Below are 17225 nucleotides of genomic sequence, written 5' to 3'. Positions count from 1 at the left end.
CATCAGCCACCCTCACCCTTCTGGAGCAAGTACTGATCCTACTTGAATGGGGAGGTAGAAGAGGATAAATGTTGGATGGAGTCCTCACATCCCAAATTGACTCTGAAAGTGCATTTTTCGTAGAAATATTGTTATACACTCTGGTGAGATGTCAGTAGTACTATTATTGGTATTATGGTAAATAAATAAATTCTGTGTTGAAAAGTCAAGACTGCTGAAAACTCTACCATTGCATTCATCTTTTTTTTTTTTTTTTTTGCATTCAATTTTTATTTTAGAGGGATGAACTTTTGAAACTTGATCCTTTGGAAACCAGGAACTGTTTTTAATGGTCTCCAGGAAAAGAGGATTGATGTAAACTATCTAGATCCCCATTCTATTGGCCCCTGACACTTCTCCCCTTTCACCAGATATACTGACAATTATTTCCACTTAGCCCCAAGCTTTTTATAAGAATGAACAGGATTGATAGATTGTTCAGCAAGGAGAACAACAGTGTCTTTGATCTGGATTTTAAAAAGGCAATTTTAAAGCAGAAAAAATGCAGAGCCCCTGACATCAATGATAGCCATATCATAATTGCCTAAATCTTTTTAAAATTTATTTTTAATTTATTTTTTTGCCAGGAAGGTTATAATGTATATGAAATAAGGTGTGCCGGGATCCCTGGGTGGCGCAGCGGTTTAGCGCCTGCCTTTGGCCCAGGGCGCGATCCTGGAGACCCGGGATCGAATCCCACGTCGGGCTCCCGGTGCATGGAGCCTGCTTCTCCCTCTGCCTATGTCTCTGCCTCTCTCTCTCTCTCTGTGACTATCATAAGTAAATTAAAAAATTAAAAAAAAAATAAATAAGGTGTGTGTGAAACCACTGCTTATATTCTGGGATGCTAGAGAAACATGGCAGTTTTCTTTCTATTTAGTTGTTTTTACTACTAGAATGAGGATTGGAAGTAACAGCTTTTGGGAATCTGCCAGTCTGAGTCATAAGTGATGTCAGCAACAAATCAGAGTTTTAGTAATCTCTCTCCAACAGGTAAAGTTTCATACTTAAGAACACCAAATAATGTAAATCACATATATATTTGGGGAAGTAGCAAAATAATTTTTGTCCCTGGAAAGCTTGATTAATTAGTAAGACCAGAATCTCGGGATCCCTGGGTGGTGCGGCGGTTTAGCGCCTGCCTTTGGCCCAGGGCGCGATCCTGGAGACCCGGGATCGAATCCCACATCGGGCTCCCGGTGCATGGAGCCTGCTTCTCCCTCTGCCTGTGTCTCTGCCTCTCCCTCTCTCTCTGTGTGACTATCATAAATAAATAAAAATTAAAAAAAAAAAAAAAAAGACCAGAATCTCAAGTCAGAAGTAAAAAAAACAAAGAATGAAACAGAACTTTACTTGGGTTTTGTCTTGCCTGTACTATTATCTATCTAATGTGGATCTGATTTATATCCAGGAATAACATATCATTTAGTTAGGGTTCTCAGATACAACTTCTCGATAGGTGCTGGGTAGTCCCACAGTCTCCATCCAGGAATGTCTCTGCCTGTCTTAATGCTGGGCAGTCCTGAAGCAGTGGGTGGCATTCATTTGAGCAAAGAGGAATTTGTTAGCTTAGAGATAATCTTGATGTATGTATCCAGCCAGGACCAGAATGGAAGGAGCTTCAGATTGTTGATGTAAATAGACACTGGGAATTCAAGTAGAAGTAGAAATTAGTCACCTGTGTTAGCGTTGGGATGGGAGGAAGGGATGAAGGAATATAGAAATGGAAAATGAAATCACCAGAAAATGAAATCCAACACTGTAGGCCTGACCATTATTCCAGCAACTCGGGGTCAGAGAAACATGGGCTCTTCTCCCTCTAGTGGCTTCTTTTTCTGTAACCCCACATCTTCAGCTTGCTTTGTGCAACCAGTGGTTATAGAGCAATCCAGACAAATGTAATAGTTTCCAATATAGTCATGCATGTCACTCTGTCCCTGTATTCTGTTTTCTTAGCTGAATTTGGTTAATTTTACCAATTCTGTTTTACCCTATTGAGAAATTGGATCCTTATCCCAACTAGCCAGGGTGCCCTGTTCAAAAGGCATCAATGTCCCAACAGCTGGAACAGGGGACGTAGAGAAATGGTAGAGAGGCTCTCAGGTCTAAAGATCTGTGGATGTTAAGAATTCGATGACCTGGGATCATGACCTTAGCCGAAGGCAGACGTTTAGTAATCTGAGCCACCCAGGTGCCCCTACACATTGCTTTAGATCTGTATATTCCTAACTGCACCTAAAATCTCAAGGAAGTAGGTTCTGGGAGATCAGAGTTAGAAGATGTCATTGATTTGGGAACCTAAGACCATTATAATTTCCAGAATTCAGTGCCATTTTTTACCATCTTAGAGAAACAAGTATGATGCTTTGACAGCTAGCCCCCAAAGACCAAAACTATAATTGTCTGATAGATAAGATTGAGAATAAAGGGACCCAGATCTCAGAGTCATTTCTGGAGAGTTTTCTTGCTGAGGGAAGATGCTAAGTAGAAGTCTAGCCAGTAGATGCAAGTTCCATATATCTAGTTCTGGAGTTTGAATCCTCCAGAAGACTTAGCACCATGCATTCCCTCAAGCAGCTGACTACAGTACTTTCTTCTACCTTAACCCTTGACAGGACAGACTACCATTAGGGTGGTCATATAATCTCTTTTGTAAATTCTTAGATAGCCAGCACCATGTTGTCACCAGTATATGAGCTGCTTCTTTAGTCGTGTACCATCTGCACCTAAGCTCTCCTGCCTTTGCCTTTGCCCTTCTTCCCCCTTCCAGCTAGTGGCTTCCTCTTGAGCCTCTGCACAACTAATGAGACAACCCAAAGGAGAGTGAGATACAAGGAAAACATTTAGAATTTTGATTCAAATCAATGTCATAAGAACACTCATCTCTTACTCCCATTTTTGGAGCCAGTCACTGTGTGTGTCTTGTCCCCACACAAGGCATTTGGATGGAAAGTACTTTTGCTGAGGCTTTAGCACCACTTCAGTGTCTTCTTCATCCTAGGATTTGAGTCCCCTTGGTGAATTGGGACAGACCTAAGTTCCATTGGATTTCTTTGTTCAGTGTAGAAAAAAAGTTTTAAGTTTTCTGTGAACATTCACTGTTGAAATACCTTAATTTTTTCTTTTCTTATCTAGTGAGCCAGACCGAGGAAGGCTGACTCCTTCCCCAGACATCATTGTTTTATCTGATAATGAGGCTTCCAGCCCCCGCTCCAGTTCCCGAATGGAAGAAAGACTCAAAGCAGCCAACCTAGAGATGTTTAAGGTAAAAAAAAAGAAGAAGAAAGAAAAAAATTTCTTTCTTCATTGTTTGCTTCTTCTATTTTCTTCAGTTCTCTAAGAGTCCCAGTTCTGTGTTTTTCATAGTTTATTTTTTTAATTAAATAATTACCCATTGATGAAACTTTTTATAAGTGACTCTCAACCTCAAGGGCATGCCCTTTTATTTTTTTATTTTCTTAAGATTTTATTTTACTTTATATTATAAAGATTTACTTATTTTTGGGACGCCTGGGTGGCTCAGAGGTTGAGCATCTGCCTTTGGCTAAGGGTGTGATCCTGGAGTCCTGGGATCAAGTCCCACATCTGGGTCCCCACAGGGGACCTGCTTCTCCCTCTGCCTATGTCTCTCTCTCTCTCTCTCTGTCTCATGAATAAATAAATAAGATCCTTTTAAAAAAAAAAAAAGTTTAAGAAAAAAGATTTCTTTATTTTAGACCATAAGTGGGGAGAGGGACAGAGGGAGAGTCTCAAGCAGACTACCCACTGTGTGCAGAGCCCATCAGGGGGCTCAGTCTCATGGCCCCTGAGATCATGACTTGAGCTGAAATCAAGAGTCGGTTGCTCAACCAACTGAGCCACCCATGCTCCCCTAAAGATTTTATTTTTCAGTAACCTCTACACCCAGCATGGGGCTTGAATCTACAACCTCAAGATCAAGAGTCACAGGCTCCACCTCCCTACTGAGCAGCCAGGCACTCCTTTTAGAAGGAATTATTAGAACCAAGTGAAGAAGACAGTTTGACAAAGCATATTCAGTATAATCCATCTTTCAGAAAATGAAAACAAAACCTCGTAAGTCACATAACGTAAATTCTTGACTGGAACCACTCTATCCTGGTTCTTATAACATGAAGGGATTCCTAAGTTTTTATATCTAGAAGAAACTTGGCTTGAAAAGATCCAGAAACTTTTTTATTTATTTTTTTTTTTTAAGATTTTTTATTTATTGGGCAGCTCAGCAGTTTAGCGCCGCCTTCAGCCCAGGGCCTGATCCTGGAAACCCAGGATCGAGTCCCATATTGGGCTCCCTGCGTGGAGCCTGCTTCTCCCTCTACCTGTGTCTCTGCCTCTCTCTCTCTCTCTCTCTCATGAATAAATAGATTAAAAATCTATTGTGTATTCTCATGAATGAATGAATAAAAAGACGGGATGAGCACTCGGTGTTATTCTGTATGTTGGCAAATTGAACAATAAAAAATAAATTTATTATAAAAAAATAAAAATAAAATAAATAAAAATTTAAAAAAGATTTCTTATCTATTTATTCATGAGAGACAGAGAGAGAGAGGCAGAGACACAGGCAGAGGGAGAAGCAGGCCTCACGCAGGGAGCCCGATATGGGACTCGATCCCAGAACTCCAGGATCTCACCCTGGGCTGGAGGCAGGTGCTCAACCCCTGAGCTACCCAGATATCCCTAGAAACATTATTTTAAAGGAAAGCAGTGTCTCCCTGTGAGCATTCTTCTATTTTGACAAATTTGGTTGATTATGATTTACATGTGGTCTCTCCTCTCATTCTGTAAGCATTTTTTGAGCACCTGCTAAATACCAAGCACTGTTCAGGACTCCAGAGACACAAAGATAGCAGCCACATTGCTCCTTCTGCTTCGTGTGGAAGATGATTTCAAACCTAGAAGAAGAGATCATCTTGCAGGAAGGGACTCTGGGTCCCTGCTCCCATAGTTAACAGCCTCCTGTTTTCTTAGGGGAAAGGCATGGAAGAACGGCAGCAGCTCATCAAGCAGCTAAGGGATGAGCTGCGATTGGAAGAAGCCCGGCTGGTGCTATTAAAGAAACTGAGGCAGAGCCAGCTACAGAAAGAGAACGTGGTCCAGAAGGTATTATGCCCTAGAAATATGGGTGTGGGTTTGAGAATGGACTGACTCGGGTAGGTTCAGTTGGGTAGTCCATTTTTCTCTGGTTCCATGTTTTTTTTAGTTTCTAAGAATATTTATATATATATATAATAGTTTATATTTTTTTTATTTTTATTTTTTAATCTTAGGCTTTAATCAAGAAAGCCTTGGTTCCATTTTTCTTATTTTTTCTTTTGGTCAACATAAGCTTCACCCCAACAAGAAATTTTAAAAGTCTGGGAGTGTACCAGCTTTCTTCCTGTGTTTCACTGTCTTTTCTCTCTCCCAGACCCCAGTTGTGCAGAATGCAGCATCCATCGTTCAGCCGTCTCCTGCTCATGGGGCACAGCAGGGTCTGTCGAAGCTTCCCTCCCGGCCAGGGGCCCAAGGGGTTGAACCACAGAGTCTGAGAACATTACAGGTATGTGGCCCACCACAGGGTCTTTGTATTAGAGAGCCCTATCCATCCCATCTCTGGTTTGGGACTTTTGTGATCATTATAGAAGAACCCCACTATGGTAGAGGTGCTGTTACTGTCGTGGGTCCCTTCTGGCATGATTGGAGTGTGGTGGCACTTGGTAGCACCGTACGATGAATATCCTCATCTTCCCATTATTATTTTTCTTATCTGGACAGTTCTAGCTTAGCCCTTTCCATCTAGGGTTAGATAGCTTATACCACTAATTAGGGTTTACATTGATGGTACATTTATTTCATAGATCATTAGACAAAATTACCAAGCCTGACTACGTTTCCACTCAGCTATGTGGTATAGGCATTTTACCCCCTCTCACTTCATTTCCTCTTCTTCCCCTTCAGGGTCACAGTGTCATCCGTTCAGCGACCAATACCACCCTCCCACATATGTTGATGTCTCAACGTGTTATTGCACCAAACCCAACTCAGCTCCAGGGTCAGCGGGGCCCACCCAAGCCTGGCCTTGTACGCACCACAACACCCAACATGAATCCTGCCATCAATTACCAACCGGTAAGAGCCCTAATATGGAAACAGAGAAGTCTTTTATTTGCTTTCTCTGTTAACCATAGAATTTAAAGTTTTGGATATAGAGAAGCTGTAGGACAACCCAGGGTAGTTTTGGTGGCACTTGGATTCACCTCAGTCCTGAAAGTGGAAACACAGAGGAATTTCCTCAGGATAGGAATAGACGACGGAGGCTGCATAGCAGAGCAGCAGCGAGCTGACTCCTGCCTGGAAGAAAGCAGGGCCCTGGGGAAGAGGCATGAGGACAGAGGGCAAAGAGATCCCCTCATTTTCCTCTTAGCAGTTGTCACTTGTAGGCACTCTCCTTTCCCTTGTGCTAGAATTCTGTTTCATTGAGGTTGGACACCTCCTATCTTCTGAGTTTTGGGAAATGTAAGCAATCCAGTCTAGGCTCAGATACTGTTTTCTGCCATGAAAGTAAGACTTGGCCCTTGCTGCCACATCCCATCACTGATCCCTGTGCTCCCTGCATTCCAGCAGTCGAGTTCTTCTGTTCCCTGCCAGCGCACAGCATCCTCTGCCATCTATATGAACCTTGCCTCCCACATCCAGCCAGGAACCGTGAACAGAGTGTCCTCACCACTTCCTAGCCCCAGCGCCATGACCGATGCTGCCAACTCCCAGGCTGCAGCCAAATTGGCTCTTCGCAAACAGCTGGAAAAGACACTCCTGGAGATCCCACCCCCTAAACCTCCTGCTCCCTTGCTTCACTTCCTGCCTAGTGCAGCCAATAGCGAGTTCATCTACATGGTGGGCTTGGAGGAAGTCGTACAGAGTGTCATTGACAGCCAAGGTGAGGCCACTTCCTCTGGTCAGTCTTTTATCTCAGCAAGAGGCTGCCGAGCCTGATTGACACGGTACTGTGTACTGTCAGTAACCTCTCCTTACTTGTTCCTTTTTTTTTTTTTTTTTTTTAAATTTTCTTTATTTATCCATGAGAGAGAGAGAAGCAGAGACAAAGGCAGAGGGAGAAACAGGCTCCATGCAGGAAGCTCGATGTGGGACTCAATCCCGGGACTCCAGGATCACGCCCTGAGCCAAAGGCAGACATTCAACCACTGAGCCACCCAGGCGTCCCTACTTGTTCCTTATTCAGAGGCTTTTTGGGAGCAGCACATCAGAAACACTTTTCGTGTGTCAGTATAGCTTAGGCTTAATATTTTTACTATATTTGTATATCTTGTATATTTTTTACAGTATATTTAGTTCTTTTCATTGGTGCCTAGAATGAAATATGCATAATTTGAACACTTATTTTTAATGTCCATGTCTGTTTGGCACTGAGCAGTCCCTGCCATTTGAACACTTACAGTTGAAAAAGTAGACTTAAGGGGCACCTGGGTGGCTCAGTGGTTGAGCATCTGCCTTCAGCTCAGGGAGTAATCCTGGGGTCCTAGGATCAAGTCCCGCATTGGGCTTCCTGCATGGAGCCTGCTTCTTCCTCCATGTCTCTGCCTCTCTCTGTTTCTTTCTTTTTTTTAATTTTTTTAAATTAATTAATTTGTTTGTTTATTTATTTATTTATTTATTTATTTAAGATTTTATTTATCCATTCATAGACACACACAGAGAGAGGCAGAGACACAGGCAGAGGGAGAAGCAAGCTCCATGCAGGGAGCCCAACCTGGGACTTGATTCCGGGTCTACCAGGATCACACCCTGGGCTGCAGGGGGGCGCAAAACCACTGCACCACCAGGGCTGCCCTCTCTGTTTTTTTCATGAGTAAATAAATAAAATCTTTTAAAAAGGGATGCCTAGGTAGCTCAGCGGTTGAGCGTCCACCTTTGGCTCAGGGAGTAATCCCACGGTCCCGGGATCGATTCCCACATTGGGCTCCCTGCATGGAGCCTGCTTCTCCCTCTGCCTATATCTCTGTATCTCTCTCATCTGTCTCTCACCTGTGTCTCTCATGAATAAATAAATAAAATCTTTTTTAAAAAATCTTAAAAAGAAAGAAAGTAGACTTAAGGAGATAAACTATGACCACGTGGAACCTGTGAACCAGACTATCAAGTATTAACACCAACCAAAGTTAGTAAGCCTGAATTTCTGAACATACAGACTTAGCGGAACACTTGACTGTAGAGGAAGGTGCCTGAAGGACTCAGTATTGACTATAAACAGATCACAAAGCGTGTGATTTGGACACTGATAACTAAAAATTTTAAGTGTCTGGGCCTGGGATAGGTGCAGTCTGATGTAAAAGGATTCCAGGGATCCCTGGGTGGCGCAGCGGTTTAGCGCCTGCCTTTGGCCCAGGGCGCGATCCTGGAGACCTGGGATCGAATCCCACGTTGGGCTCCCGGTGCATGGAGCCCGCTTCTCCCTCTGCCTCTCTCTCTCTCTCTCTCTCTCACTGTGTGCCTATAATTAATAAATAAATAAATAAATAAATAAATAAATAAATAAATAAATAAATAAAATAAAAAATAGGATTCCAAATAGCCAAAGTGTTGGCCGAGTTGGATGGAATTAAACATGTTTCCTTCTTCTTGAAATAAGAAGTCAGGGAGCTGGGGTTCTTGTGCCAGCTTTGTTGTTAGGAGCCATGCTGCTTACACTTTGCTTCCTTGTCTATACACAGAGCGGTATTTCTGAGTCCCTCAGTGACCTTGTTACAGTCAAATGAAATAAAAGTATCTTCTAAACTGTAGAATCTCGGGATGCCTGGGTGGCTTAGCGGTTGAGCGTGCTTCAGGGTGTGATCCCACATCGGGCTCCCTACTCGGAGCCTGCTTCTCCCTCTGCCTATGTCTCTGCCTTCTCTCTGTGTCTCTCATGAGTAAATAAATAAAAATCTTTAAAAATATAAAAATAGGGATCCCTGGGTAGCTCAGCAGTTTAGTGCCTGCCTTTGGCCCAAGGCGTGATCCTGGAGTCCCAGGATTGAGTCCCGCATCAGGCTTCCTGCATGGAGCCTGCTTCTCCCTCTGCCTGTGTCTGCCTGTCTCTGTGTGTCTCTCATGAATAATAAATAAATAAAATCTTTAAAATTTTTAAAAAATTAAAAAGTATAAATAAATTTTAGAATCTCTTTCTTAATTCAGCAGAATAACCTTCTAAAAAGTTCATTTGAGGGCTCCCTGGGTGGCTCAGCGGTTTGGTGCCTGCCTTTTTAGCCCAGGGCATGATCCTGGAGTCCTGGGATCGAGTCCCATATCGGGCTCCCTGCATGGGGCCTGCGTCTCCCTCTGCCTGTGTTTCTGCCCCCTCCCCCACCATCTCTCATGAATGAATAAATAAAATCTTTAAAAAAAAAAAGTTCATTTGATGAAGGAACAGAAGATGGGGAAATGTGAAAGCCCTGATTATTCTTTTTGTTGGCATCTAGGCAAAAGCTGCGCCTCACTCCTGCGGGTCGAACCCTTTGTGTGTGCTCAGTGCCGCACAGACTTCACCCCCCACTGGAAGCAGGAAAAGAATGGTAAGATTCTGTGTGAGCAGTGTATGACCTCCAACCAGAAGAAGGCTCTAAAGGCTGAACACACCAACCGGCTGAAAAATGCTTTTGTTAAAGCCCTACAGCAGGAACAGGTAAGAATTCTGACTTCTCACTAGCCACCTGCTCAAGTTGGGTTTTCCCAAAAGGTAGTTCCTTCTAGTTTAGAGGAGCTGTCTGTGTGATCCCCACAATCCCAACAGCCTAGGCCTCAAAGTCTGGGTTCCCTATTTCTCTCCTTATATTTTGTTTTCCCATTTCCATTGGACATTCTCTGGTTGGGCAATAGCCTAACAACAGAGTGGTGCATGTGAGGAGGGTTAGGAGGCTGAGACATGGCTCTCTGTAGAGGTGCCAGAGAAACCCCTCCATTCACTCTTCATTTCCTTCTCAAACCTGAACTGGAAATCTCTTTGAGAGACAGAATCTCCACAGTCCATGTTTGGCAAGGGGAAGACAGCGGAGAGAGTGGACTGTAACATGGTCAGGGAGGAGGGGCATGGGGTGAGTGGACATGCCCTATAGTGTTAACAGAGTCGGAACATATGAGAGATGGGAAGATGTGTTGGGAAGCTTGGATCCTTCTCTGTCCCATCTCCCCTCCATTACCCATCAGACCCCTTTGGGTAACATCCTGGATATTCTGGAAAATGGGTAGACAGGAGTCAAAAAACTTCAGTAAACTCGTCAGACTTCATCGCATCAGTCAACTGGTTGCCACTGTCCAGACCTCTCCTGCCAGCTTTTTTTTTTTTTAAGGTTTGTTTTTTTTAAAGATTTTATTTATTTATTCATGAGAGGCACAGAGAGAGAGGCAGAGACACAGACAGAGGGAGAAGCAGGCTCCCTGCAGGGAGCACGATGTGGGACTCAATCCTGGGACACCAGGATCACACCCTAGGCAGAAGGCAGGTGCTAAATCGCTGAGCCACCAAGGGATCCCTCCTGCCAGCTTCTGAGCGTCTGCTTTCCTGGACACATAGATCCATTGACCGGCAAGGTGGTGTTGGCTCCTTGTGCCCAGAGATCTTAATGCACCCATCCCATCCAACTCTTGACTTTTCCATATCCCCCTTAATCGCTGGCAGCATCAGAGAGAAGACAACCTCTAGGTTTTCTGGGTAGGAAATTGGGGGCTGTCCTGCCAAGTTGACCTGATGACTCCCAACAGGAAATTGAACAGCGACTTCAGCAGCAGGCTGCCCTGTCCCCCACTGCGGCTCCAGCCGTGTCCAGTGTCAGTAAACAAGACACCATAATGAGACATCATACCCTTCGGCAGGTGAGGTTCTGTCCTCCCATCTCCTTACTTCCCCCTTATCCCTGCCGTGGCTGCAATGTTGTGATCCACCGTCTGCTCTCCACTGCAGGCTCCACAGCCCCAGAGCAGCCTCCAGCGTGGCATACCCACCTCTGCCCGTTCCATGCTGTCCAACTTCGCACAGGCGCCCCAGCTGTCTGTGCCAGGTGGCCTCCTCGGGATGCCAGGTGAGAGGGGCTGTGGGAAGAGCTCTTCAGGGACCAGCTGGTTAGGATGCAGCTCTTTGGGTGAATAGTTTATTCTTCTGTGTCGGCTCTTTACACCTCTCTCCATTCACTGTTATTTGGCATATGTTGGCTAAATTCATGATACATTCAAACCACAGCACCCTAGGGCTTTAGTGGTGAACATGGCCCAATCCCTGCCATTACCAGTTTGCTGTTTGGTGCGCCCTGTCAGTGGGCGTGTGGAGAAGAGCAGGGTGAGCTGTCCCACTCCTGGTTGAGTGATGGAGGGACGTGTCTTCTTGAGCGGTAGCCCCAAACCCAGAGCAGATTCTGTAAGTGCTTCTTTGTCTTGGCGAACCCCCTGTCACCATTGTGCCTCTGACTGCCATCCCATCAAGACCATGTGGCTGGTGTTCCTGGTAGGACTGAAGTGTCAAGAATGCCCTTTCCCTAAACCTGGGGCAGATGGCTGCTGCTGCTTCCTCTTCTAATGCCTGCCCTCTCCCCTCCCCGCTTTTGTCTCCTGGGTCCAGGTGTCAATATTGCATACTTGAACACCGGCATTGGAGGACACAAAGCTCCCAGTTTGGCAGACCGACAGCGGGAGTACCTTTTAGACATGATCCCTCCCCGGTCTATAGCGCAGTCCATCAGCGGGCAGAAATAACGCCTGTCCTCTTGTGCTGCCCCAGCCTCGAACCCTTTGCCCCCTCTCTCCCATGGTCCCCAACTTCCGTCGCATGCAGTGCCTGTACTGGTGCCTACCATACACGGAAAACAAAACAGAGAAACAGAAGACAAACGTAGAAATCAACAGGAGAACATGCACCTGCCCCGCCACCCCCTTCTCTCACTGCTGCGATCCTGCTGCTCTGGTCTTCTCTCCGGTTTCCATTCACAGTGAGGTGCTCTTTACCTCTATTAGAGGTCAGAGTGAGGTCCTGGGGAGACACCTAAGCCCCTGACATGTGTTTCTAAAGTTTTTATGCTATAATTATTGTCATTTTTAATGATGTTGTGTGTCCTCCCTTTGTTCAGTGGACAGTTAAGCCTTTTTATTTTCCCTCAATATTTTTATTTTTTTCTTTTGCCCTTTTTTTTTTTTTTAAACACAGATGACATTCAGATAAACGACAGGAGCATTGCTGGGCAGGGTGTCCTCGAGGGGACATGACTGGGAGTGTTGGGGGCAGAAGTTTTTAATGCACTTAACCTGGGGTCGGGGGAGGTAGCATCAAACAAAGAGGACGTCAGCCCTGGGTGTCTCTGGTCTGGAAGGTCTGGGAGGCTGTGTTTTGTACAGAAGTTGGGCTCTAAGAATGAGGGAAAGAGCCTGGAGGGAGAAGCTTTAAAATGTAAACACCATGGAACTGACCCACAGGGAACGGGGAGAGGGACAGGTTGACAAGGTTAGTGTTCAGCCAGGGTGGGACAGAGGCTGGTCTTGGCCTCCTGGATGCTCTGCTGGTCCCAGTGAAGATGGAAGTCTGTTCCAGGTCAACTAGCCCAAAATTATTTCATCTTATTTTCTTTGTAAAATTCTGCCCCCCCTCCCCCCCCCCCCCCCCCCCGCCTTCAATACTAATCTCTGGGAAGCACAGCCCCATCTGTCTCTCTGTCTGTAATGCAGAGGCATGGCTATTCCCAGCCTGAGTTAGCCGGTGTCCTAGAGGTTGGGCCAGGCATGCTGAGTGAGACAGGAGGAAAGACAGATTGTCCTTCCACCCTGAGTGCACGGAGGAGAGGCAAGGAGGCCTGCACCGCGAGTACCGCACCAGCTGCTCAGAGCCAGACATCTCTCATCAAAACCAGCTCTGGACCCCTCTGTGCAGAGTAGTAGTTGTCTTCCCCTCCCCCCCAAACTATTAATTTTCCTCTTCTGTTGTTTTCATCTTTTTCTTAAGCGCTACTAATGTAGAGAATGAACTGAATTGTGCAATGTTGCTGTTCTGGGGATGGGAGGTTAACATCCCACCTGCCCACACCCGAAGGCGGTGGGGGGCAAGGACCAGGCTGGTTTGGAGGTTAGGGAAGCCCCTTCAAGGCAGGGGTTTCGCTCACCTGCATCTGCAGCTCTAGCAGGTGCCAGAGTGCCAAGAAGGGTTGCTCAGAGCCAAGAGATGTGAAGAGGAGTTTGGCATTTTGCCCTTGAAAGCCACCTGGAAAAGTTCCCCCACTTTTATTTTTTAAAATTAAATAATTTTTTTAAAGTAAGAAGGCACTTTTAAAATTAACACACACACACACACACAAACTGCACATCTTCCCCGTAAAGTCTGGGGATAGGGGGAGGTGGTGGAGGAGCTGGGATCAGGCTCAGTCCCCTTCCCCATACCCCAGAGCCACTGCGGGTTACTCTACTGGCCCTACGGGCCTTCCTAGGTTTTTTTTCTTTCCTCCCTTCCCCCAAACTCATTGAGCACTTAATAAAGGAGCAGAGATACAGCCTGTGTCTGGGCTCCCCAGTGGTGAAGTGATCTGAAGCTAGATGCTAGTAACAGATAGTGATGGGGCTGTTTGGAGTATTTTTCAGGGGGAATGTGGTACCCCTGACTGTAAGTGGTGGGAGAGGGAGGGGGGTTATGAAACTGGGTCTGGGATTATTTTAAAATTATATATATATATAAAGATATATTCTTACATCTTTTCTTTGCCCTCTGTGCTTTGAAAGCACTGGATAAATCGTTTGGTTTTGCTTTTCTCTCTTCCACGAAATTGGAAGCTTTTTTTTTTCCTTCCTCTACAAGTCATCTTGCCTTGTGGCATGTCTGTCAGCCTCTTTCGCCCCGCCCACCATGATGAAGTGCCATTTCTGTTATGTCTCCCCTCCCCCAGCTTTGGAGGTACCAGGTGCCCAAATCTGTCACTTGAGATTAAGCGTAAGGAACAGAGAATGTGCAATACCGTCTGGTTGGGGGCGATCCCTGCCCTGAGCCGAGCCTCCTCCTTGGGAGCTAGGCCACCTTTGAATGGGGTTTGGAAGTAGGCTGTGTAGACAGAGGAGTGATGGGGAAGGAATGCCCAGCCGAGTGCCTGCCAGGGTGCTGGGGCGATGGAGGAGGAGGACAGAGGAGGACGGGCGGAGTGGGAGCCTCCCTCTTCGTTCCCTTGGGCTCAGTTGCGTAGAGGCTGCTTGTTGACTAGTGTAGCACCATGACCCTTTGCTCAATCGCTGAGGTTTGATTTCTTACCCTTCCTCCCCATTTTTCATATCCTTTCCTGGGATTAGTGATGGGGGTGAGTTTTCCTTAATCATGGTAAAGTATTAGCCTTCCACCTCCTCCCTGCTCCCCACCCCCGTCCGTCTGTCTTCCTTAATTCTCTAGTTTTTCATCACCAATCACCTTGTGTCCCTCCAGTCCCTGAGGATGGCTGGGCCCATAGACACTAACCCTCATGCCTAAAGATAGGAGGAACCTCGCTCTGTTCAGTTAGCCTCTCCCCTAGTGCTCTGAAGCTCGGGGACACGAAGGCCGAGGACACTGCTGGTTCTGCCCGGCTTCCTCCATATCCAGAGGCTCTGCAGGTGGTGGTTCGTGGACAGTGGCTTACTCCTGAGACACCTGAATTGGGTAGATGAGCAGGAAAGCTTTGGGAAAGCTGAGAAGCTGAGGGACAGAGGTCATTTGTCTTTTTTTTTTTTTTTTTTTTTTCCATTTCCTATTTTTGTCATTTGACCACAGCATCTGGACTTTCTCCATCCCCGGAATAAGTATTTTTCCACATTTTTGGATGTATGTATGGTAGACCATTTTTTTTAAGACACAAAGATAAATGTTTTCCTGCTTTGGTTACCTTTCCTTTCCCCTTTAAAAGGACTTAGCTATAGAGCCGCTTTGTAAAGATGCTTCTTGGTATTTTACTTTGTCCCTTTCCCAAGCACTCCCCCTTAACCCTCCTCTCCACACCCCACCCCACCTGGCCCTAGGCTCCCCTGCCCTCCAACAAGACTTTCATTAGCTTATGATACTTGCTGCCGAGATGTTATAACAAGGACTCATTCGTGTATATAAGCTATTTCTTGATCCATTTAAAAGGAATTGTACATTGTGTAGAAAAAAAAAAAACTGAAAAAGAGAAAAAAAAGCCCTCGCCATGGATATTGTGAAACTGTGTTATGTCATTTTGTAATGTGCCCGTTTGTGTATGATCCGTGCAAAAGGGTTTCTGGGGAAGGGGTGGGGGTAGGGAGGCAGGGCTCTGGAGGGTGGGGCGGGGGAGTGGGCCGGGCCCAGCACACAGACTGGCAGCTGCTCCAACCCCATCCCTCCTTAGAGATGCCACCTCCCCCACCACCCACCCCTGATTTGTGCCTTGCCTCCCCGCCCTGGAGTCGTCCTCCGGGTCACCAGCACTGCCTTGGCAGAGCCCACTCCCTACCCTAACCTGCCCCCCTCCCAGCCCCCCAGCATTAGGTGGATACTGTGGGGAAGTGCTGGGGGTCGGGAGGTAGCCGAGGAATGGGGCAGTCCCCGGGGGCATTGAAACCAAGTATTATTATGAATTGTAACTGTATTTGCACTGTTTTTTTTCCTCTGATTGCATCAGCATATATACAATATACCTATATAACAAAATTCAGTGTCAAGCTTTCTTATGCAAGGGATTTACCCCACCCCACCCCATAAAAAAGAACCTAGTTCCATGGGTCTTTCCGAGTAGATTATCAAGGGATGATAGAAAAGATTTTAACAAGTCATCCTAAGAAAGCCTCACCTGCAGAGCCGCATGCGTCTGCACACAGTTTTAGGCTTTGTAAATTGGGGTGAGGTGGGCCAGCATGAAAGCTAGGGCTCCTGGTCTGGGCTGTAGAGAATGGAGCGCCAGGGCACACGGGTGGGGTGACAGCACCGTCCGGAGACCCTGGGGGGGCTGGTCCTAGGCTTTCCCACTACCTTGCTATGTGACCTTTGGTAGAGTTCATTTCCCAGGTCTCGGTTTTCTTATTTGTGAAGTGATAGGGGAGATCATCTGGCCACCAAGAGTGAGACTCTACCTATGCTTCCTTCCTCACCTGCAAAACGACAAGGTGCGGAACTGAGGTGTCGAGGTGGCAGTGTGTGCAACTGCACCCTGCACAGCGGCCAGGCCCCTGCCACAACTTTGGTTTCAGGAAAGGCAGCAAGAGTGATGTCTAGACATCAGTAGACCTGTGACCCCGTTGCCCTCAGGCCCTTGGCCCCATCACAAGCAGCCACAGATAGGGCCCTCAGGGTGCAGGTCTAGTCACCTGCACCCCTGGTGAACTGCAGGATGCAGAACTTGCCCATCTTGGCGACCGCGTAGCAGAGTTCAGATGCACCCCAGTTCTGGTCTCCTTCAGAACTCATGGGAGCCCCTACAGGCGGCACCCCACAGCCCGGGCTGAGGCTCCCACACTCCAGGCTCCTGGCCCCGGGAAGCCCGGGGTGGATCCTGGGGAGGATCCAGGAAGGTGACTGAGGCCTGGTGAAGGTGGGGCAGAGTGGGGCGGGGCGGGGAGCAGGGCTGGGGCGGGATGGGCCTCTCTGAATGGGGGTGGGGGGGCAAGACCCTTTTGCACAGGCTCTAAGTTTCCTTTTTTTTAACTCATTCTGATTTTCTGCATTGTGTTTGGAAATTAAAATGAAAAAACTAAGACCAACAGAAACTGGTTTTCAAAAAGGCAAATACACTCCCATCTGTTTCAGATGCTGCTGAGCATTTCAGCAGTAACAGATTCAAATAATAAGCTAATTTTTGGAGAAAGGATTAAAAGAAAAAAACTTTGTAATATTTATCACTTGCAAGCTATGTTTAATAAAGAAAGGAATGGTTTCTAAACTTTCCTGTGGCTCATGCTTTGGTCATGGCTGGCATGGGGACGGTGGTTTGGTGGGGGAGTTCAGGGGTGGTGGGGAGGAGCTGTGCCTGTGCTCCCTACAGTCATGGGATAGCTTTGGGGACCCCCTTTCCTTCCACTGCAATAGTGACGGGATGCCCTCACTGTTCCTCCTCCACATGGAGCCGGTGTTCTGAAAGCCGCTGACCCCATGACGGAAAGGAGGCCGAGTCCCCAGCTGTCCCTTGCCATCACACTGCACTACTCTGGTCTCTCCTAGTTGCTGAAACCTCTGCGAGCACTGGCACGTGCTA

At 46.5% G+C, this 17225-nt stretch overlaps 1 protein-coding gene across 3 annotated transcripts in view; it reads left to right on the top strand.

Annotated features, from left to right (window-relative positions):
- The window catches only part of GATAD2B (GATA zinc finger domain containing 2B), a 97015-nt gene extending 80102 nt beyond the window's left edge, over window positions 1-16913 (top strand). For 2 of the 3 annotated variants that reach the window (XM_077900752.1, XM_077900755.1), the window contains exons 3-11: window positions 3175-3304; window positions 5029-5160; window positions 5468-5599; window positions 5998-6168; window positions 6661-6976; window positions 9516-9718; window positions 10795-10905; window positions 10994-11111; window positions 11645-16913. In XM_077900752.1, coding sequence (XP_077756878.1) covers window positions 3175-3304; window positions 5029-5160; window positions 5468-5599; window positions 5998-6168; window positions 6661-6976; window positions 9516-9718; window positions 10795-10905; window positions 10994-11111; window positions 11645-11778 — 1447 coding nt within the window. In that variant the 3' untranslated portion in view covers window positions 11779-16913. The remainder of the gene's footprint in view (window positions 1-3174; window positions 3305-5028; window positions 5161-5467; window positions 5600-5997; window positions 6169-6660; window positions 6977-9515; window positions 9719-10794; window positions 10906-10993; window positions 11112-11644) is intronic. The other variant, XM_077900754.1, reaches the window with a different exon arrangement.
- The last annotated feature ends 312 nt before the right edge of the window (window positions 16914-17225 follow it).

Source organism: Canis aureus, chromosome 6 (genome assembly GCF_053574225.1).
Source record: "Canis aureus isolate CA01 chromosome 6, VMU_Caureus_v.1.0, whole genome shotgun sequence".
Taxonomy (NCBI): domain Eukaryota; kingdom Metazoa; phylum Chordata; class Mammalia; order Carnivora; family Canidae; genus Canis; species Canis aureus.
The sequence above is the reverse complement of the archived record's forward strand: the minus strand, read 5'-3'. Positions and strand labels throughout refer to the sequence as shown.